The 22,866-nt window shown below is 41.5% G+C and overlaps 1 protein-coding gene across 8 annotated transcripts in view; it reads left to right on the top strand.

Annotated features, from left to right (window-relative positions):
* Positions 1-22,866, top strand: part of LOC122864185 (collagen alpha-1(XIV) chain) — a 216,780-nt gene that overhangs the window by 107,786 nt on the left and 86,128 nt on the right. For all 8 annotated transcript variants that reach the window (XR_006375160.1, XR_006375159.1, XM_044171364.1 and 5 more), the window contains 11 exons: positions 644-767; positions 2,113-2,256; positions 2,598-2,762; positions 3,011-3,049; positions 3,797-3,935; positions 4,240-4,382; positions 4,736-4,845; positions 9,444-9,602; positions 11,852-11,929; positions 12,641-12,727; positions 13,322-13,375. Coding sequence is in view for 6 of the 8 variants with exons in the window: in XM_044171364.1 (XP_044027299.1) it covers positions 644-767; positions 2,113-2,256; positions 2,598-2,762; positions 3,011-3,049; positions 3,797-3,935; positions 4,240-4,382; positions 4,736-4,845; positions 9,444-9,602; positions 11,852-11,929; positions 12,641-12,727; positions 13,322-13,375 (1,242 nt within the window). In the remaining 2 variants the exon portion in view is untranslated. The remainder of the gene's footprint in view (positions 1-643; positions 768-2,112; positions 2,257-2,597; positions 2,763-3,010; positions 3,050-3,796; positions 3,936-4,239; positions 4,383-4,735; positions 4,846-9,443; positions 9,603-11,851; positions 11,930-12,640; positions 12,728-13,321; positions 13,376-22,866) is intronic.

The following is a 22,866-nucleotide window of genomic DNA, read 5'->3' as shown; positions in this document are numbered from 1 at the left end:
TGTTATTCTGAATAGGGAACCGAAGTGCTGACGTCACATGGTTTTGACCATATCTATAATATCCACCAACACTCTCAGTCCTCAGCTCGTCCATCGACTCACCTCTTTTGTTAAGCCTTGATGTTTTAACCCTTGGAGACCTTATGGGAATTTTTTCTCATTTAAGGAAGCTAAAAGCAGAAACATTGTATAAACAATAATATTAGTTTGTTTGAATTTTTTTTGAAAAATGATCATCCTTATCCAAACATATGAAGTGAACGGCACGACAGACTTAACGCAGTTTCCTTACTTCTGGAACAGAATCCAGTAGTTGCTGCTTGATGCTGACTACAGTTAAAGGGTCAGTTCACCCAAAATACAAAAACTCTAACTCACCACCTCACAGATTTTGGAATATGTGCATTTCAAACTCAGTACAATGTAAGTTAATTAAATTTTATTTGTGCTTCTTAATGCCTTGAACAATTCCATTTGAAAAACAAGAATGTGTCCATGGTAGCAGGTAGCTGCTTGGCTAGATATCAGTAGGGGCAAGTGGAAAAATGTATTTTTTGATGAACTGACCCTTTAAACTAAACTCAGTGTAAAACGTTGCACTTTCTTTGTTGTTGATTAGTTGTGTTCCTGTGCTGTCTGACAGGTGGCCATTGCCCAGTTCAGTGACGACGCCCGGACCGAGTTCAAATTGAACTCGTACAGCGACAAGGAGCGACTGCTGGACGCCATCAACAGGATTTCCTACAAGGGAGGAAACACCAAGACAGGTGAGTACACAGCTGACAAAGACACTGTGAATCTTCCCTATGGTAGAAGTGCTTATGAGTAATTGATTGGTGGCTGAATTTGTTAGTGCAGTCTGGTAGAGTTTCAGGTAACATCTGAGAGAGTTTGGGACATGTACTGCAACACAGAAGCAACTGGGTACAAGTTCTGCGACTGCAGCAGATAAAATCCAGCTTTTTCTTCAGAAGAAAACACCTGTGTGAGACAAATGAACAGTCTAACATGTACACATACACACACACTCATCATTTTTTAATAACAGTTTCAATGCTTACTGAGCAGCAGGAAACCGCAAACAGAAAATTAAATGTGTGCAAGTGTGTGTCTGCTTTTGTGCTTTGTGTCATAACATGTGTGTGCAAGTCAAACATTTGCACTTTCTTGCCCTTGTGAACACGTCTTCATGCATACATTCATGTAAAACATGTTTACATAAGAATGCATATTTGCATTCATACCTACAATCTTGCACGTGTATAAGTGCATAGAAGCCTGTATTTCTTGAGTGTGTGCGTAATGAGAGGAAGTCTGTGGGGAAGCAGGGAGAGGTGTAGTCATTAATCAGTGTTTACGAAGCAGCATAGCCAGTTTCTCCTGCAGGGACGAGACTGCAGAGAACAGATTTGTAACAGCGTCACTGCTGGGGAGGAATTCTCCCACTGCTAATGTCACACTGTAAAACACTAATTCTTCTATCAGGAAGGAGCAGTTTGGGGAGTTTCAGAGCACTCAATCACCTCCTACTGCACACTGCAATTAAGAATCCGTTCCCCGGTGTTCCCACAGGCCTGAAGAGTATTTGATTACTGGATCAATTTGAAATACCTGTTACTACTTGATTCCTTTATTGAAATGTAACAGCCATGCACCAGCTTTGTGGCCCATCCTGCATTAAACATCACATCCTCAAGAAACCCTGTGATCAATATACAGTTTTCCGTTTTAAAATGGAGAAATGAATGGTTATTTTGTTTTAGGCTAATAAACAAACACATATGTGCTTAGCGAGAGAGAGCGAGGGGCGAGTGAGAAAGAGAGAGCAGCAGAAAAGTGACGGTGAACGGAGCAGAGGAAAAGGTTAGCAGTGAGTTGTCAATGTGGCCGTAAATGTCAGTTAATAAAAGCTTCTCCAGACCAAGAAAAGTCTCTCTGTTAGAAAAGTGAAGGGGGTTAGCCCCGGTAACAACCCCGCCTACATACACACGTATGATCACAAGATTTAGCAAAATGATTTGAATTATCATTTTGTCTGAATTGTGCAGCCGTACTTCACACTCACAGTCTGATTGGATGATGGGTTTGATTGACGAGTCTCTGTTCAATCAGGTCGAGCCATCCAGCACGTGAAGGAAAACATCTTCACGACGGAGGGAGGAGTCAGGAGGGGAATCCCCAATGTCCTGGTGGTCCTCACCGACGGCCGATCTCAGGATGACGTCAACAAGGTTTCCAAGGAGATGCAGATGGAAGGTCAGAGCTGTGGTGTTTATGGTTTAACATGACACAGGAAGTGACATGAGCCCATATAGAACATTGAATAAAATCAACTTACTTGAAATACAGTTTTGGATGTGGATTTAAATAGTTTTTTAAAAATGGCGTACCACAATTCCTTCTCTTGTGAGCGTACGATAAATAAATGTGATTAAGTTTTATGAACCTGCATGTCACATACAGTACACCACCACCCTTAACATGTGCAGAGTAGTTGCTTCATATTTGGTGAAGACAGTTGAAAGTCGTCATCCACATGCTTCCTCTGGTTGTTCCCATGTTGAAGACAAACGTTTTCTCTCTGTCTTCCTGTAAAGGGTACATTGTGTTTGCTATCGGCTTCGCTGACGCTGACTACGGGGAGCTGGTGAGCATCGCCAGTAAACCCAGCGACAGACACGTCTTCTTCGTGGACGACTTGGACGCCTTTAAAAAGATCGAAGAGAAGCTGGTGACCTTTGTGTGTGAGGCTGCCACTGCCAGTGAGTAACCAAAACTTATCAACCTGTCTGAGGTGGTCGGAGTCTAGATGTCATACTGGAAGAGATCACCTAATGTCATTGTCACTGGGAACAGTTCAGTCTCTTTCAGCCCAAGTCTGTGTTACATGTGACGTTTCTCAATGACAGTATTGAAAATGGTTGACTGTGTTAACATGATTTTGATGTATTTCAAGGATGTGTGAAGAAATGTGTCTTCTTAATCAAACACAACTTTTTTTCTTTCCCAGCTTGTCCATCTGTACCGATGAGCGGCAGCACAACACCAGGTAAAAGATCAAACATGACAGTGTGTCACGCTTGGAAGTATCGATATATAGAAAACAAGGGAGCCGCATAGAGTAAACCCCCGTATATAAATCTACTGCGAACAGTGCTGGCCTTTTCCATGTGTTTGCACTGTATGCACATTATGTATGAACAGTACAGTGTACACGAGTACCCCGAATACCCTGAGGATGTGCTTGACATTCAGAAGTATCCTATTTTCAGCTGTATTTTCTTATTTTGAAGACCCTTGTACAAACAGAACTATTTTACTGTCATTTGCATTGCATACCTTGATAGAGAGGTGAGCTCATCAACATTTGGTGAGCTTTTCTAATTGCTTTTCTTGTTTCCTTTGACGTCTGGTTTCATAAATAAGACTGAATGTTGGCGTTAACAAGTCACACAGAAATCAAACAACAGGGAACACAGCTGTTTGTGTTTAAAAACTCAGATACACTTTTATAATACAAGGAGTCTCTCCGGGTTTTCAAAAAACAGAGGGTAATCGGTGCCAAAGTTATTACTGTGATAAGAGGGGAAATATCTCACACACGTGCACTCCGATAGGATGACCAGTGTGTGTAATATTAAAATCTCCAGACATGCCCTAGAGAAATAAATCTTTTAGATTTATTTCATGAAAAGGTAAGCTTAATGTATTTAGGTTCAATGGTGGCTTCTGACTTTTTTACTTTTTAAATGCACCAAACTGTCCACAAGTTGAAATTCCTACCATCTGTCATCAGGTTTCCGTATGATGGAGCTGTTTGGGCTGGTGGAGAATCGGTACAGCAGCGTCTCTGGCGTTTCCATGGTACCTGGCACCTTCAATACCTTCCCCAGTTTCCACCTGCACAGTGATGCTTTTCTGGCACAGCCAACCAGGTGCACAGACATGTTCACATTTATAAGAGTTTTCTCCTCGCTCATAAAATAGTACTTTGTTTATTGAATGTTTTATTGCTAACTGCTGCATGGGTATCACACAACAGACATCAATGTGTGTTTTTCAAAGTGAGATGAAAGGGGCAGCAAATTATTTCTAGAAATGAATCCAAGCTCTGATATCTCAGGCTGAGTATTGACTGTATCTAGAACTCATAACCCACTATTTGGCTTAAATAGAGATCATAACCAAGAAGGCTTCACAACATTTACCTTGGTCTGATGTTTCTGTTCTGGCTCACAGGTACATCCATCCTGAAGGGCTGCCGTCTGATTACACCATCACCCTGCTGTTCAGACTGCTGCCCGACACTCCAGAGGAGCCCTTCGCCCTCTGGGAGATCCTCAACAAGAGCAACGAGCCGCTGGTGGGAGTCATCCTCGACAGTGAGTGTGGAATCTCAGCTGTGGGAGCATCTGGTTTTCAAAAAAATCAATACGAACACATTTGTTTCTCTTTTTCATAATCACGAACCCGTCACAATCATGAACTGAATGTACAAAATTTCAGGGATGCTTAAGTGTTGTCATGAAGGAGCAAGTCAGGTAAAAGCTGTCATTTACTGATTTCCATCATGAAATTGATACCTATCACACAGGAAGAAATTAATATAAATAAAAGGACTTTGTGAGGGGCATTGGACAAAAGTTTTTGCCACTCAGTATTAGGAATAATCCGTCAAGTGCTGTATTTCCTTTTTTTGTTGTTGTTGACATGTAGTTTGTGTGTCTTCCTGCAGACGGGGGAAAAACTCTGACGTTCTTCAACAACGACTACAAAGGAGAGTTCCAGACGGTGACCTTCGAAGGGCCAGAAATCAAGAAACTCTTCTACGGCAGCTTCCATAAGGTGAGAATCGCTGCCGTCCTGTGCTGCCTGACGGATTGATCATCTGTCAGAGTGACTGACGGACATAAGATTGATTCGTACTTTCAGATATTTACCAGAATGTGGTGGGACATAAATGATGAAAAGTCAACCATTTTGGTCATTAGTATGACACAGCTGTGATGAGGTGTGAGATTGCTCACCGATAAAAACCTACCTGGTGAGAATGCAGAGGGTGATGCAGAGTCACTCTGAGTGCCATAGTGATGTACAGATGAATGTGACAGGAGCAGCAAACTGGTTGTTAGAGAGTAGTTAATGTCCTTGCAGTTAAACGGAATATTTACTCCTCCCTCAAAATATTAAACGTTTGTCTTGCCATCTCTTTTGTGGAATGTAGACAAACCTCAGCTGATCTGGGCATCTGGGTGCTAAAGAAGTCTGCAGTGTCACTGAACCAGAAACACAAACCTTTGAGTGGCAAAGCGCTACTGGTCAACACATGACTTGCTGCTTCAGTATAAATAAGTCTTTAGCTACTGACTGATTAATTAGCTGGCTCACTTGACGACTGGTTGGCTGAGTTACAAACTGCTTCTTTTACTGAGCGAGTGACTGATAGACATGACATGTTTGTTAGTTGACTTACTAACCTGTTTTACTGACAGATCTACTTGCTGACTAGTTGGTTGATAAACAGACTGCCATGTCGTGTTTCTGTTGACAAGCTTGCTTTTGGTCGATTGGTCCAGTTGTTCATCAGTGTATTGGTTCATTTACTTGCTCCGTTGTCCCTGTCTTACCTTCTGTCCCTCCTTCCTTTCCTCCTCCTTCCTTCCTCGCACTCCTCCTTCTCATATCTAAAACCTGGCTGAGCAGTGAGACATTAGTTGCAGACTGACAGGCTGACTGTAGTTGAGTCGTGCCCTGAGTCTGAACCTGCTCACAGTCGTGTTGTGTTAGTGTCAGCGCGTCAGTGCTGAGGGACTCGCAGACTGATCTGCAGTCACTTCTGTCTGCTCGCTGTCAGCAGAGCTTATCCTGCTTACCTTTTGTTCTGCTAGCTCTGTGTGTGTGTGTGTGTGTGTATGTGCGTGTGCTACTGCATACATAGAGGATTTCATAATCCTAGAGGACCAGCACCTGCACTTCCTACCTGAAGTCTATGAGACATTTTAATAGGTTTATGTGATTATGGATCAGAGGATATCACTAATTTGATAGCCATCTCTGTAGAAACGGCCAACTTTGGCGATTGGCATGTCTTAACTAGCTTTAAGCGTTCCCTATGGGTTACAAAAGTTCAGTTTTTCCTCAGCATTTGTAACGCTTTTCACACTTATTAGATAAACTCTGAATGTTTCTGGCTGTCGTATTTCTTAGTTCCTGAAAAGCTGACATCTTGGAAATATGACAAGAGTGAAGACATTTCCTTTAGCAAGGTTTTTAGACTGATAGGGCAGTGCTTCCCACGTCACACTCTCAACAGGATTTATATTACAGTTCTGCAGTGCTGATGCAGGTTGGAGGGCTTGTGCAATGCCTCTATGTATTTACACACACACACACACACACACACACACACACACAACTGGGCATGCAGTAGATGCAGTAGCACACTTTGTGATTACAACTTTACAGCTGACTTTCCTGATATAGAATAAGCCACCATGACTACATTTTATTATGTGATGTTTAGCTTAGAACTCAGCTGCAGCCCATCTGTATGAATACACCTGAGGCATTATAAAATGGAAAGTATAAAGTAAATTATTTGAACATCTTGACAACCTTGTGATCACAGTAATTAACCCAAATGCAACTAATTAAAACCAGCTTGCAATTCTGTTGAATACTAATCATATTTCTTATTTTTTAACTTTTAAAAACAGTTAGTCCATAGTACACAAGAGTTTATTTTCACACTGGACTGTCAATCTCTATGTTACAGTGCAGAGGTCAGAGATACAGCAGGGAGAGAGGCCATGACGTGCCTTAAAAGTAAAATCTATTCTAAAACATACTGGGAGCCGGTGTTAAGAGGCTAAAACAGGAGTTATGTGATCATGGTTATACAGTATGAGCATGTGCAGCATGTGCAGCAGTTACAGTAGGCAGTGCAGGTAAAAAGTAAAAGGTAATGCTAATAGTGGACATTCCATACACACAGAACAAGCAGCTGGAGGTATGATATGAATACAGTGTATACACTATAGGTCAGATATGTACAGTATAGACAGTAGTATAAATATGAATATGAAAATACTTGTACTACTTATACTACTTAGACTTATCTATAAATACTGCTATTAATGCAACCTCTACTGCAGTGTTTTTTTTAATTATTATTTAACAAAATGATTTAATACTCACTTAAATCATTTAGTAACAATAACAGCTGTCTTCATAATTAGAAAAAGTAATTTTTTTCTCTGTGGCTGAATTGGCAGTAAGGTGTAAATCACCTGTATAAAAAAGTGTGGTAAACTCTGCGTAAAGATACAACGAATGTTCAATTCTAACACCATCAAAGGAGACATCACACTGTCAAAGTAACATCTTCTCTGACGGACTGATTACTGCCAGGGTATTGAGGGTAATAGTAGTCTTCATCCTGCTGTTTGTAAAACTGACTATAAATCATCTGTGGATGCTGAACAGTAAACAGTAAAAACTAATTTCTTTGCTCCAAAATGAATGCACAACTAAGAATAAAGTGCTGTATTTATTTCCTCCGCTCTAAACACAAAGGTCTTACAAGAGCTCCAAAAACAGCAAAATGGAAACGTTTTTACCCTTAATGTCAAGTAAAAAAGAAACATGAGTGTAATTTCTGACTATGCCAACTTAAGCCATGCATATATGTCACAACTCCACTTAGAAATACAGAATCAAAATTACAGAGCAGACTTCTTTCGGCTTATGGCCTGCTTTCCTTGGAGCTGTGTTTGTGTGTTGGATATTCTCTTTGCCAGGACAAACATGGAGCATTTTAACAAGGTAATTTGCACTGTTGAGAATTTTAATTGTAGACTATAGAAAACAAAAAAGTAAGCTCACACAGCTTAGCTTCTTTATTTGTCTCCTTTTCTGTAAATACAACAGCCGTCCAGGAAACAAACAAGAGAAAACTTCGCTGGAGGAAGGTTAATAAGGTTCAGATGTGTGTGTGTGTGTGTGTGTGTGTGTGTGTGTACAAGTCTGTACAGCTTCAATGAAACCAATAAAACAGTCACTGACAGCAGCTCTGTTACAGTTACAGGAGAAGTTGGTTAATGGTGTTGAGAAGCCACTCAGCACAGACAGGCGGTGTTTCATCTGCCTCACAGTTCAGCACTCGACTGTCCATGATGGTGACAGTACTTCCTGTATGTGTAATTATAAATAGCCATGTCGCTCAGGGAGGTAATTTTAGTTTCGTTTCCACGAGCTCTCCTGGTTTTTGTCCCAGTTCCAGCTCCACTGCAGGTTGTGGAGCTATAAATGTGCCATAATGTTGTAAAGGCATTCATTTGAAACACGAGCTTGCACTTCTTTGAAATTTAATATCGGAAGTAAAATCAGTTTATATTGTTTTCCTGAGTAAGCCTTAGCAAAGCCACACACAGACGCAGCATTTTGTATTTCATTTGTTTTTCATCCATTCAAGATGAAAACGTTTGCAGTTTAAATAGTTTACACACACACACACACACACATATTTTGTGCAACATTTTTGAAATATATTGCAGGCTTTAAGTATTTTCCTGTGAAAACAAAATTCAAAAATACTGTTTACTGAAGACCTTTCTTTGTAGAGTTTACTTGTACACCAGAATAACTGGAATCAAATATACACATTAAATGTGGTGCATGTTAACACCCACTTAACTTTAAAACATTATGTAACAGTTGGAAACAAACAGATAAGATGAAGAGTTTAGTTCTGGTGGTCTTCTGGGATGTTAAGTCTTGTCTTCTGTTCTTTAATCTTTGCTGTATCCTTCTATATGTGTTTTGTTGTTTGATGTTTATTTGTGTCTCTTTATGTATAACATCAACCTGCCAAGGGATTGCAGATGAAAATTAGGCTTTTGGCTAAATCTGGTGTATTAATATCATATTGATGTCAATTAATGTGTGTTGTTGAATAAAGTAAAGTGGGCTCAAAGCCATTTTCAGCCTCTACTCTGTATTTTACCTTCTGAGTCATCAGGTTGGACTTGTTTACTTTCCAGCAGCACACAGGAAGAGGGCACTGTTCTACCACAGCACATAGAGCTAAAACCTTCTAAAGGCTGCAAATATAGGAAAGAGTAAAACTCTGATCCTCTTCAGGGTCATTAGTCTATAAAATACCTCAAATAGCTGCACCACAGCCGACTACTATCTTCATATTGCTTATTTCAACTAGCAGGCAAAATAACCTAAAATGAAGAATTATTTTTTGTTTATTTTGCATGCATGGTAATTCTGCTTGAAACCTGGTATAACTGATGAACTATAAACTGTCAGTCTATCATCTCATTTATTTATTTTTATTGATTAATTAATTGTTTTCAGTGTTTAGCACTCGCAGCACTAAAAACAAGTTTGAAGGAGGGATTCGGTGAACATGTCGGATGTTTTCTCTCACGCAGCTTCACATTGCAATCAGCAAGACGAGCGCCAAAGTGGTGATCGACTGCAAGATGGTGGCCGAGAAAACCATCAACGCAGCAGGAAACATCACCATAGACGGACTGGAAGTTCTGGGCAGGATGGTCCGCTCCAGAGGGAACAAGGACAACTCTGCCCCGGTGAGGATAGCACGCACACACATGCTACACCACACACACAAGCATTAATATAAACATGTACGCAAGGTACCAAGTGCTACACAACCACATACTCACACAGTCCGATCGTTAATCCATGACACTGAAAAAAGTAAGGGCAACAAAATGTTCAAAGCTACTTATTGTTCACTTGTTTATGTAACTGGGAGAAGGGCCTATAGGACCAAATTCACACGATCGTCTTCCCAGTGTTCATGTTTGTTTGCCCTCTGCATTTGACCCCTGGTATCTTACCTTTCAGAAAGCTAGAAATATGAAGAAAAGAACATTAAAGAAGATATTGTCATTAGACAATAAAGTACTGTGGGTTATTCTTTGAGAAATCAATGGCTCTTTTGGAAGATTTTTAAGAAGACTTTACATTGCAAGTCCAATGTGATGTATAGGATGTTTGTTATTAATAAAAGTGTGTTTCAAACACAATCAAACATATAGTAACAAACACAAAAGGAAAAGAAATTAAAAGCAAGTGAATGTTCACTGTGATGAATTACCGATGTCGAGCACGTTTCAAGTCTCTGCAAGTTGATTTTCATAGTATAGTGAAATGAACAGAAACCACTGACTGCCTGGAAGGAGGGCTATCAACAGCACCATCATGGGTCAACTTGTATCAGATTTTATCAGCTGAGCATGCCAACCAAAACGATCCCTGAGCTGATCGTGTCTCTGCTTGCCTTGATCACACTGATATTCTCAAAACAGGCCAACTGAGGTCACCTATGCAATAGTAATAACTGCATGAATTATAACTTGTATAGTATTTGATATTATGCTGTTGCAGTGGTTTCATCTGTTTCATTTTTTTCATGAAAGGCGAGACATTTCCTTGAGCAGCTTTATAAATGCAAACAAATCAATTTACAGCCACTCTCCTCCAGAAATAGCAGAGAGGCAGACTGATTGGTTTGATCTTCCTTTGAAGAGAAAACCCTCGACTCTGCTCTCAAACTGAAGAATTCCACTTATGTGTCAAATAATCCCCACCAGTGTCATTTTTAAAATTTTCACCACCGGCCACAGTTGCGTCAGTGCCCAAAACTTAGCAGCCAAGTTGGTGGTTTTTACAGAAGAAATCAAACTGCTGATCTGAGGCTCAGTACCTGCACAAAGAGGTCGTTAACCCAGCTGCTAATCCTTTCTCTTTATTGACTTGTACGCATATTAACAAAGCAACGTCACAGTACAGCAAGGTTCTTGAACCTGAAAAAAGCAGAAAGGAAGCAGAACAAATATAGCTTCTCTTGAAGGCCGAGCGGTTTTCATACATTGGCCTTCAGTTGCAGATGAATGTGTTCTTTCTACTGTGGTTCTTTGAATATTTCTATAATTGCAAGATGAGGCTTATAATCTCCCACTGTGTTTTAAACCCAATGAATCACAGGGCGGACCTGACTAATACTCTAATTTCGTACATCAGAATTCACCACGCCTAATTAGACAAACTGAAAACACAGACATTTGCAAAAAGGTTCAAAGGAACGCTGTAAACCTGAGGTAATCTTTTTTTTTTCTTTTGGCATTAAAGACAGGATTATGATTATAAGTCTTATTTGCACAGAACTAAAATACCTCGGGGACATCCAGTCATTTGTTGCAGAGATCATCAGTGATTTAAATCCTGCAGTGTGAAATAAAAATACCACTTCAAATTCTCGTCATATTTTGATGAAAATGCCCGCGTTGATTCCCATCACATTTGTTTTAGACATGTCATGTCTACTTTCCCTCCTCTGCAGTCACGAAAATTAGATGCCATTGTGGATCCCACAGTGGATACAGTGCTAACGTGATGTTTTACTTTGAATCATGAAGTTACAGATGTCGACATTGTGATGAGTACTTTGAGTCAGTTATGACTGCTTGATATTCAGTCAGGTCTTTATATAAAACTGCCTCTGTGTGAGTTTAGGTGCTTGGAGACAGTTAGCGATTACTTTCAAGACAAAGTGTAAACAAATTTTACAGTCAAATACGCTTGATTGTGTCACACTCTGGAGCAAACCCAAAATAAGAGAATTTTCTCTTTATAGAAGTGCAAGGCAACTCTTTCCCTTTCATCAGATGACTGAACCATTTGTAGCATGTTGTGGGGACGGTGCATAGAGGTCAAACATCGACCTCTTGCTGTTAAAAGTTCAGTTTTGTATTTAAGCATATTTTGGTGTTTTGTGTTATTAAAACTTGTTGTGTGTTTTCCTCCTCTGCAGTTCCAGCTCCAGATCTTTGACATTGTCTGCAGCACTTCGTGGGCCAACAGAGACAAGTGCTGCGAACTTCCTGGCCTGGTGAGGTTCATTTTTCTCTAAACCTCCAGTTACTCCAGTTTACTCCTCTGTCTGTACATTTTTACTGACTTTTACTAACAGTTCAGATTTGAAGTGTTAATGTTACACAAGATTACTATACATATAGAGTGTGTACACAAGGGTGTCATGCAAAAAAGAGCATTTTTCCATCATGTTTATCTTCTTTTAAAGGGTTTTTGTAAATGTGCCAGTTGTATTAATTCTCTGACATTTTTTAACTGAAAATGACCACAGTTTGAGTTATGAAGTCTTCATGTAACAACAATAATTTACTTTATAGCATTCAAAGTTAAAGTCAGTGAGGTTTTGTCTGCATGCTGTAGCACACACATTTCCAATAATTGCTTAAATGCGTCATTTCCTTCCTGTGAACATCGTATCTTTAACGATAACCTATCAGCAGATGGAAATAAAAACTCAAACCAATAAAACCATCACAGATATTTCCTGTTTCAACTACAGATGCATCAAATAAGGAAGTGATGTTATCTAAAAAAAATGTTTTCACTGTGACCTGAAATATGCAGTACAGTGACATTAATGTGGGAAATGTCAGTTTCACATTTTATAGGGATTAATTAGTCACACATTGCACACATTGCCTGCTTTAGTTTATCGCTTATCATGCCATGTCATTGCCATATCTTTGTTTTTGTTTTTTCCTGTCATCCTCATGCTGTGATCACCCAGAGGAAGGAGGCAGACTGCCCAGCCATGCCCAAAGCCTGCACCTGCACCCAGGACAGCAAAGGCCCCTCCGGCCCTGCTGGACCACCAGTGAGCCACACACAAACACATCAAACACATACCCACTCTCATTCAAACACTGAAGTAGTCCTGGTTCATGCATTTGATCTTACAATAATTAATTTAGATCATATTGTAACATAAGTAAGCCTAATTATTTTCACTATTTGATATTGTACATTACATATTGTCACATTTTTGCATCAGGAAATGATTTGCCCGCACACAGAGTATATAGTGCATTAGGCACTTGTGCAGCAGCAGTTTAGCAAACAGACAGAGAGCAACAGAGGGACTTCAGTAGTGACTATATCAGTATCCATGCACCGAAACACAGACTGTACAGCACATGCATGCATGCAGTCACACAGACGATGACACACGAAATCACCTGCACATCACATGCTTCGTGTGCAGTTTGAGTTCCATAAGTTCATTCAGTGCAGGCTTCTTTTCACTTTTCAGTTTGACAGATTAAAACCGATATTTCTTGTATCTCCGCTTGTTTGTCAGCTTTGTGGGTTGTAAGATTGGCTGTCCATCTGTACACACACACACACACACACACACACACACACAGTAATGAGGCACTGAATCAAACCCAGCTATTTGTGTTTCAAACAGGGAGGCCCAGGAATCAGAGGAGCCAGAGGTGATCGCGGAGAGCCAGGCCCAGTGGTAAGTTGTGCTGGTTTTGACTGTCGAGACTCTTGTCTTTTTTTCATACTTGTTCTGAGAAAGGGTAACAGTGTAAAACGCCACTGCTGTACAGACAAAACAGGAAGTTAACTTTCTGCTATTTGGATGCGATGGGTCTCACCATCATAAATCTCCTGGACCCTCTGACTGGTGACACCATTCTCTAGACCTGACGTACCCTTAAGTAGCCTTTAAATCCTGCTCTCACCCAAGACCAGATACTCGACAGCTTGACCCCGCCTTATATCTATGTTGTATCTGCTCATGCTAAACCACCGTGGCTGGCCCCAGTGGCCTGTCAGAGGTCATCATGTTTGTTTTATTTATTATATTTATATATATATATATATATATATATATATATATATATATTTTTTTTGCTTTTTTTTTATTCCGAGCCAAGCTCTCTTTATCCCTGCTCTCTCTCTCTCACACTCACACACACACACACACACACCTTCAGCAGACAGAGGCCTGTGAGCTCAATGAAAAAAGGAATATGCATAGTTTAAAAGGTTTTTTGTTTTTCAGAATGCTAGTATGTTTAAGTACCACTGCAATCCTACAGTACCGCTACACACGGCAACCCAGCTGTACGCACTCACATCCATATACACTCAAATACTGTACACTCATACACACAAAAGCAAAACAATGACAACAATGATCAAAAACAGAAAAAAACACAAGAACAAAGATAACACATTTTAGACACAATAACATTTTAGATGGCACATATGTGAAAATACAACAACAAAAAAACAAGAACAGACAAGAATTGTTCACGAACCAGAAAAGGTAGGTACCTACTATCTTTCCTGTTGCAGTTTTTCTCAATTACATACAGTAATCAAATACAGAGATTCTCCTTCAAATGTTAGATAAATTAGGACTGACAAAAACACTGACTTTCAGAACGAATAATACAATATGTTATAATGGAATAAAAACTCACTGCAGTAGCTCTGAAATTGCCTCTTTTGACAGCTACAGGATTCTTTTGAGTGTGTGGTCCTAAAGGGGCTAAATACACACAGAACTAGCATGTTTAAAGTGGCTTTGTTGAGTCTCTGATTCTTTTCTAATATTCATTTGCAGTTATTTCATGCTTACCGGTTTTCTGTAACCCAGTATTGATGTGATGGTCTTCATCCTCTAGGATCTCCACCTCACTCTTTTCACATTCTCCACTGTCCTCTTGGACTCCTCTGGTATATCTCACATTCAAACATCTTGAATATTTGTAGACATGTTGCTAAAAAACTAACTTATTTTTGACCAGGCTTTACTGTTTGTCTGTTACTCTCTGTGTCAGGCAGCTTTCAGTAAAGAGCATCAAGGAAGTAGCAGCAATGTGAACCACAAACACAGAGGGGCAAATTCACAAAGAATGGCATTTGCAACCGCTATCTGCCCCGTCTCAAGGTCCAGTTGACAAAAGATATTGCGCTAATGATATTACAGTGCAAACACGCCCATAAAGTTTTGCAGCTAAGTGCAGTTTCCCCTTGTTTTGCGTCTGTTTAATGTTCATCTGCAGTTCTCTGCAGTCGTCCCAGTAATATTTGTTCTTAAGGTGTGCTGAAGTAGCAGATCACATGACATGGTTAAGCAACGTTTGCAGTTGCAAGAACAATACTTTCCACTCGTGAAAGAGAAGTTTGATTTGAAAGAGAACTTATTCTAATCCTAATTTTAACTATTCTAATTATCTAAGAACTCCCCCTGCACTTTCATGCATTTCTGCAGGATGTCTCTTATTTTTCTATGACTCACTCTGTCACTCATTACCTGCTCATTGCTTTTGGGTCCACATACCTCCATACAGCACCCCTTACGACAAGAACTTTAATAAAATATACAGACATGAAGCTCTACAAATCTGGCAGGTAAAATATGACAAGCAAAACACCAAAAAAAAGTCAAGTTAATGTCACATTGACAAGACTGAAAAGATCTGTTTGAAGCCTTCAGCATATTTAGTTTTTCTTCTTTGTGTGTAGTTTTTGCTCTGGATGTTATATCTGGTCTGAAGCTCATCTCTCTCTTTAGTGAGATTGATGCTCGCGTCTGGTTCACACTGATTTTGAGCTAGTCTCTTTCTGCCTCTTTTTGTGCATCCAACATGGCTAAAATATCTGGTGAGAACAAAAGCTAAACAAAAAGCTGAAGTGTGAAGTTCTTTGCTGTTTTTTAGTAAATATCACTGTCAGCCATTCAACCTGGAATTCCCCTTTTTTGTGCACCTGTTTCCCATTTTTCTGCCTGGTGCACTTTGGCTTAAAAGGCTCAGTGTGTAAGTTTTAGGGGGCTCTATTTACAGAATATGGCGATAATATTCATAAATATGTTTTCTAGGTTTGATCCGATCTCAAAGATCGGGATCGGGACTGATCAAGGCATTTGTTAACTGAAAGGTATCAGCTATGTTGAACTATTGAGCCTGATCCAATCCTTTGTTTTACGTCAGCTGTAACACAGGTGTTTTTACCTGCGAAGCTTTCATGCACAACAACGCAACGAGTGCAGTATCTCTTCCGTCTGTGTCTCCTTAACATCACAAGCCACAAACTACAGCAAAACGCAATATGAGACTGTCTATTTATGTTATTTTCCTGAGTTTACCGAATTTCTGTGCACTTGTTTCATTTCAACTCAGTGTGAGTTGAGTACACAGTCATTTTTATGATAGCAGCTGGAACGATGCACACTGAGCTGCACTGCTAGAAGTGATGATGACATCGAGTTACTGTGTGTGTGAGACATTTAATATTTTTAAACATTTTGAGGGATGCTCAGCTAACTGTACGTGACATGTGAGTAATCAAGTCATTTACATGTTCATCTCTGTCTGATGTACAGAGCCACAGGAGTGGGAACCTGTGGCACACCTGTAATTTTGGCTTTAAAGATATGAAACTGTAATTTTTTTGTGAAGAATCAACAAGAGGGACACAATCATGAAGTGGAACGAAATTTATTGGATATTTCAAACTTTTTTTAACAAATCAAAAACTGAAAAATTGGGCGTGCAAAATTATTCAGCCCCCTTACTTTCAGTGCAGCAAACTCTCTCCAGAAGTTCAGTGAGGATCTCTGAATGATCCAATGTTGACCTAAATGACTAATGATGATAAATAGAATCCATCTGTGTGTAATCAAGTCTCCGTATAAATGCACCTGCACTGTGATTGTCTCAGAGGTCCGTTTAAAGCGCAGAGAGCATCATGAAGAACAAGGAACACACCAGGCAGGTCCGAGATACTGTTGTGGAGAAGTTTAAAGCCGGATTTGGATACAAATGATTTCCCAAGCTTTAAACATCCCAAGGAGCACTGTGCAAGCGATAATATTGTAATGGAAGGAGTATCAGACCACTACAAATCTACCAAGACCTGGCCGTCCCTCTAAACTTTCAGCTCATACAAGGAGAAGACTGATCAGAGATGCAGCCAAGAGGCCCATGATCACTCTGGATGAACTGCAGAGATCTACAGCTGAGGTGGGAGACTCTGTCCATAGGACAACAATCAGTCGTATACTGCACAAATCTGGCCTTCATGGAAGAGTGGCAAGAAGAAAGCCATTTCTTAAAGATATCCATAAAAAGTGTCATTTAAAGTTTGCCACAAGCCACCTGGGAGACACACCAAACATGTGGAAGAAGGTGCTCTGGTCAGATGAAACCAAAATTGAACTTTTTGGCAACAATGCAAAACGTTATGTTTGGCGTAAAAGCAACACAGCTCATCACCCTGAACACACCATCCCCCCTGTCAAACATGGTGGTGGCAGCATCATGGTTTGGGCCTACTTTTCTTCAGCAGGGACAGGGAAGATGGTTAAAATTGATGGGAAGATGGATGGAGCCAAATACAGGACCATTCTGGAAGAAAACCTGATGGAGTCTGCAAAAGACCTGAGACTGGGACGGAGATTTGTCTTCCAACAAGACAATGATCCAAAACATAAAGCAAAATCTACAATGGAATGGTTCAAAAATAAACATATCCAGGTGTTAGAATGGCCAAGTCAAAGTCCAGACCTGAATCCAATTGAGAATCTGTGGAAAGAACTGAAAACTGCTGTTCACAAATGCTCTCCATCCAACCTCACTGAGCTCGAGCTGTTTTGCAAGGAGGAATGGGCAAAAATTTCAGTCTCTCGATGTGCAAAACTGAGAGACATACCCCAAGCGACTTGAGGTGGCGCTACAAAGTATTAACTTAAGGGGGCTGAATAATTTTGCACGCCCAATTTTTCAGTTTTTGATTTGTTAAAAAAGTTTGAAATATCCAATAAATTTCGTTCCACTTCATGATTGTGTCCCACTTGTTGTTAGGGTCTTCACGAAAAATTACAGTTTCATATCTTTATGTTTGAAGCCTGAAATGTGGCAAAAGGTCGCAAAGTTCAAGGGGGCCGAATACTTTCGCAAGGCACTGTATATGATCGCTTAAATCTGACACCCCTTCTAGTGTATCTTGCATCAGAAAAGTAAAACGTGAAAAGCCACTTTTGCTTAGAGAAAAAAACTACGTTGGAAAGAAGACAGTAATAACCAACCAGTCTGATGTGTGTGTGTGTGTGTGTGTGGTTATTTTGTTAGCCTGGTGTTATTTGGAAGTGATTTATTGAAGCTAAACGTAAAGGATAACTGTGCATAATGGCACTGTGCCCTGACGTGACATTCTCAAATCAGAGGCTGCAGAAATGTAATGAACTGAAGGAGAAGCTTTTCATACAGTATAAAGCAGCTGTGAACAGCACAGTGTCAGAATCACTCATTAATTTATTTAATTGATGCAGACTGCTTTACTGACAAACCTGCTTTAACCTTTGATGCTGCTTTAAAGGCATCTACTGATCTGAGACTGGTTATTTAAAGTAGTTAATTTACATTTTAAGCATTATTCAATTATTGCTGCGCATTTTCTCCAAGTATTTAATTTGCTCTTGTTGACACAATTAACAATCTGGCAAGGAATGACTTTGTTTAAGAAACAGACTTGGTTCTGAGACGTGTGTTCTCAATGAGATGTGTAAGACCCAGTTTTCAGCAAAATACCACCAACTTGCTTTCTGCAGCCTATGTTCGCGCTTTCCTCCCACCTGTGCACCATGCGCACTTTGCTGGGGCTCCCAAACACCACAGGAGGATTACAAGATCAGGAAATTACCAAACGGAGAACAAAGTAGAGCCTGATATGTTAATATAGAATAAAAAGCTAATCCTCACAGCGCATGAATATCCCAGCCGATATTTGCTGGAATTTGTTGAGAGGGCACAGAGTGCTGGAGGAGACTGGTTTGAGTTGTGAGACATGAAATGTTGGATGAACTCTCATGGAGCGGGGTAGTTTGAGTCTGACGGCAGAGGGGTTAATGATGCGATCAATGACCAACGGGCCAATATAGCGGGGAGACAGTTTCTTGGACTTGGTCCTTAAAGGGATATTTTTGGAAGATAACCAAACACTCACCTGGTTCGTATGTGGGTGCTGGAATCCGGTGTCGCTCCGCAATCTGGAGGTTCTTGTCGGTCGATCAGAGAAGTGCTGCTCGGGTCTCCCTCCAGACTTTGTGGCAACGACGGAGGTGATGTTGTACGGACGGGACCGCAAGCTCACTCTCCTGGGATGGGAACAGAGGAGGCTGGCACCCTAAGCGAAGACTTGAATGGAGAGAGACCAGAAGCAGCACAGGTAAGAGGGTTGTGTGCATATTCAACCCAGGGGAGTTGGGAACCCCAGGAGGATGGATTGGAGGTGGCTACGCAGTGGAGAGCTGCCTCGAGGTCCTGGTTCACCCTCTCCGTCTGACCGTTTGACTGAGGATGGAATCCGGAGGAAAGGCTGATGGTCGCTCCCAGGGCTTGACAGAAGGATTTCCAAACCTGAGAGATAAACAGGGGCCCCCGGTCTGAGACGATGTCCAACGGGATCACGTGGATCCACCGTCACCTCGGCCCAGGCAAAACACCTGGCAGTCCTCAGCTCCTCTGCCTGCGCAAGCCGGACTGCGACCATCCCATCTCACTCCCCGGACTGCTCCACTCCAGCACTGGACAATGATCCCACTCTTCCGTGGCTCGGCTCCATCATCACTGGCGCCCCGGAGCATGAGGCCGCTTCAGCTAAGCCTGATGACCCATGGCTCCTCATGGGTGCGAAGCACAAAGCCATGGCCATTTCTACCCCGTGCCGAGCCCCAGTGGATGCACGGTCACTCGCCGGCGGGGGTGGTGAGAAGGCTCCGGTGAGTTCGACTCCACGCCAACCGGAGCACTGGACTGTAGCCTGTAAGGACAGACATGGTGCAAAGCGCCCGACTCCTCCACCTTCACATCGGGACCTCCCGCTGGCCAACAGGTTTGACATCCTGGACACGCAGGACTTTCCTCCACTGCAGGGACGCTCCCTTTTTCCAGCAGCCTAGTCTTCCTCCTCCTCTCGCCTCAAGTTACTGAAAGAGGCCGTGATCAGGAGAAGCTCTGGGGGTCTCATTCGTCCTGAGACAGCAGAGAACACCTCTGCTAAGAAGGACGCCGCCCCCTCGCCGCAGCAGTCCCCGGCCACAGCTTTCCCAGGGACGGCTGATGGAACTCGGCGGGCTCCACAATCATCGCCTCCTCTCATCCCCCCAACTATGCTGATTGTTGGAGATTCCATAGTGAGGAATATCCGCTTTGCTAATGCGATCGCTGTTTTCCCGGAGCAACGACCCCCGACATCCTCAAAAAGCTCCCCGGACTTCTGGCTGCACTCTCGACCGCTATCACGAAAATCATAGTCCATATCGGCACCAATGACACCGCCCGAAAGCAGACTTCATCCACCTCTTCGACCTGCTCAACAGCACCGGAAAGCATGCTTTCATTTCGGGTCCAATTCCTACACTGGTTCGGGGAATTGGCCGTTTTAGCAGGATACTCAGCCTTCATACCTGGCTCCAGTCTGTCTGCAGCACCCATGACGTTGGTTTTATTCACAACTTTAACTTATTCTGGGATCGTTCTTCCTTGTTTGCACGAGATGGTCTCCACCCAAACAAGTCAGGTAGTCGCATGCTGGCGGCTAACCTGCAGCACTCTGTGCTGTCCTCCTCATGTAGTTGACTATTTACATCACCTGTTTCCCCTCGCTCTTCTTCTTCCTCTTCTCTGCCCACCAAAAACAGCCACGCACCCTCTGCTGTCACTACCTCCCCCTTGTGGACTGATCATAGTGCTGCTATCTGGAGCCCAGATGCCTCTAGTGCCACCTTTAAAATTCCTGTGGTAATTTCGGATAGGTCCTTAGTGTGAAACAGACACAGCCGACACAGCGATAATAATAACTTAATAAAGATCCGGGCCAAAACCCGACCTCCAGTCTCAACATCAAATCTGAACCAGCACAGACTTTTAAAGATGGCATTTCTGAATGTAAGATCCCTCTCTAACAAAACGTTTATTTTAAATGATTATATCTCTTCAACTGGTTTAGACTTTATGTTTTTAACTGAATCCTGGTTATGTCCTGGTGATCACAGACAGCTGGCTGAATTGTGCCCTCCTGATTCTGACTGCTTTAGCCGCCCTAGGGTCTGTGGTCGTGGTGGGGGCCTCGTTACTGTCTATAGGAAGCATTTTAAGTGTGACCTCATAGCTTGCAACGATTTTTCATCCTTTGAAGTGCTCATGTTTAAACTTGGTGGCCCACTTCCAATCATATTTGCTATTATATATCGCCCCCCTAAACCAGCTGGCTCCTTCTTGTTGGAACTCCCTGAGTTTTTATCCAGTCTTGTTTTAAATTATGATAGAATTGTTCTTTGTGGTGATTTTAATATTCACGTTGATGACTCCTCTAATGCCCTTGCTGCTGATTTTTTAAATATCACTAACTCTTTCAACTTACAACAACATGTGTCTGGCCAAACTCATTCCCGTGGCCACACCTTAGACCTAGTCTTTACTTTGGGCCTGAAAACCCCATCTGTGGAAACCAGGGACATGTTTGTATCTGATCACCTATGCATTGTTTTTAACTGTGAATTAGAGGCTGCTAGTACTGTCTTATCCCACTCTAAGTACACACGCATCCTTAATAAGCATAGTGCCTCAAAATTCTGTACACTGTTCAGTTCTCCTGGCAGTGTGTTTCCCGATTCCTCCAAAACCAACAATTTGGTTGATTATTTTAACTACCTGTGTTCTTCAACCTTAGATCTCATAGCTCCTCTGAAAAATAGACAAAATTCAAAGACTAGAAAACAGCCATGGTTAAATGACAGTATTCGAAGCCATAAAAAGAAATGCAGAAGAGCAGAACGCAGATGGAAGAAATCAGGTCTCCAGGTCCACTTTGTGGCCATGAAAGAGTTATTAAACCTTTATAATAGGATGGTGAAGGACGCAAGAACATGCCATTTCTCTGCACTTATTTCTGACCATCAGCACAACCCCAGATTCCTGTTTAAGACTGTGGATCAGTTAGTTAACCCAGTTAATCCTTGTGCCCCTGCTGAGTGTGATGCTGATTGTGAAAAGTTTCTTTTACACTTTGCTGGAAAGGTGGAGTTATTAAGATCTGATATCACCCCCAATCCTGCCTTTTTAGATGCGGATCACCTGCTCAGGGATTCTTTGAGCAATTTTTCTGCTGTTACTCTGCCCGAACTCACAGACATCATGTTTCTTAGGAGAGTATCCTCCAGCCCTCTGGACAAAATCCCAACTAGGTTTCTATTGGAAATTATGGATTGTATTGTGCCCCTTTTACAAATTATTTTTAACAGCTCGCTGTCTACTGGCTGCGTCCCTGATTTCTTTAAAACAGCTTCTGTCCAGCCAGTCCTAAAAAAACCTGGGATTGATCCCACCCTCCTGGATAACTACCGCCCAATCTCCAAATTGCCTTTTATTTCGAAGATTCTCAAAAAACTTGTATCTAAGCAGCTTTTTGCTGCTGTGGAAAACAATAATACCTTTGAAAAGTTCCAATCTGGCTTTCTTCAACACCACAGCACTGAGACAGCCCTTCTCAAAGTCACTAATGACCTTTTAATGAATGCAGATGCAGGCATGTGTTCAATTCTTGTGCTGTTGGACATAAGTGCTGCCTTTGACACAATTGATCATGGCATTCTTTTAGATAGACTGAGGCACTGGGTGGGCATATCTGGCACTGCACCGACTGGTTCGCATCTTATCTGTCCAATAGGAAATTCTGTGTTAGCACTAATAACTTCATGTCATCCTTTTCCCATATCAAGTATGGTGTGCCTCAAGGTTCAATTCTGGGACCAATATTGTTTTCCATATACATGCTTCCCTTGGGTGATGTCATCCGCAGACATGGTATTTCTTTACATTGTTATGCGGATGACACACATTTGTACCTCCCTGTCAAGCCCACTGACCTTAGTACGCTGAGTTCTTTGCAGGACTGCCTGTCTGACATAAAAAAAATGGATGTCGAAAAATT

The sequence above is a fragment of the Siniperca chuatsi genome, linkage group LG17, assembly GCF_020085105.1.
Source record: "Siniperca chuatsi isolate FFG_IHB_CAS linkage group LG17, ASM2008510v1, whole genome shotgun sequence".
In the NCBI taxonomy this organism is placed as follows: domain Eukaryota; kingdom Metazoa; phylum Chordata; class Actinopteri; order Centrarchiformes; family Sinipercidae; genus Siniperca; species Siniperca chuatsi.
This window is presented reverse-complemented; position numbering and strand designations above follow the sequence as displayed.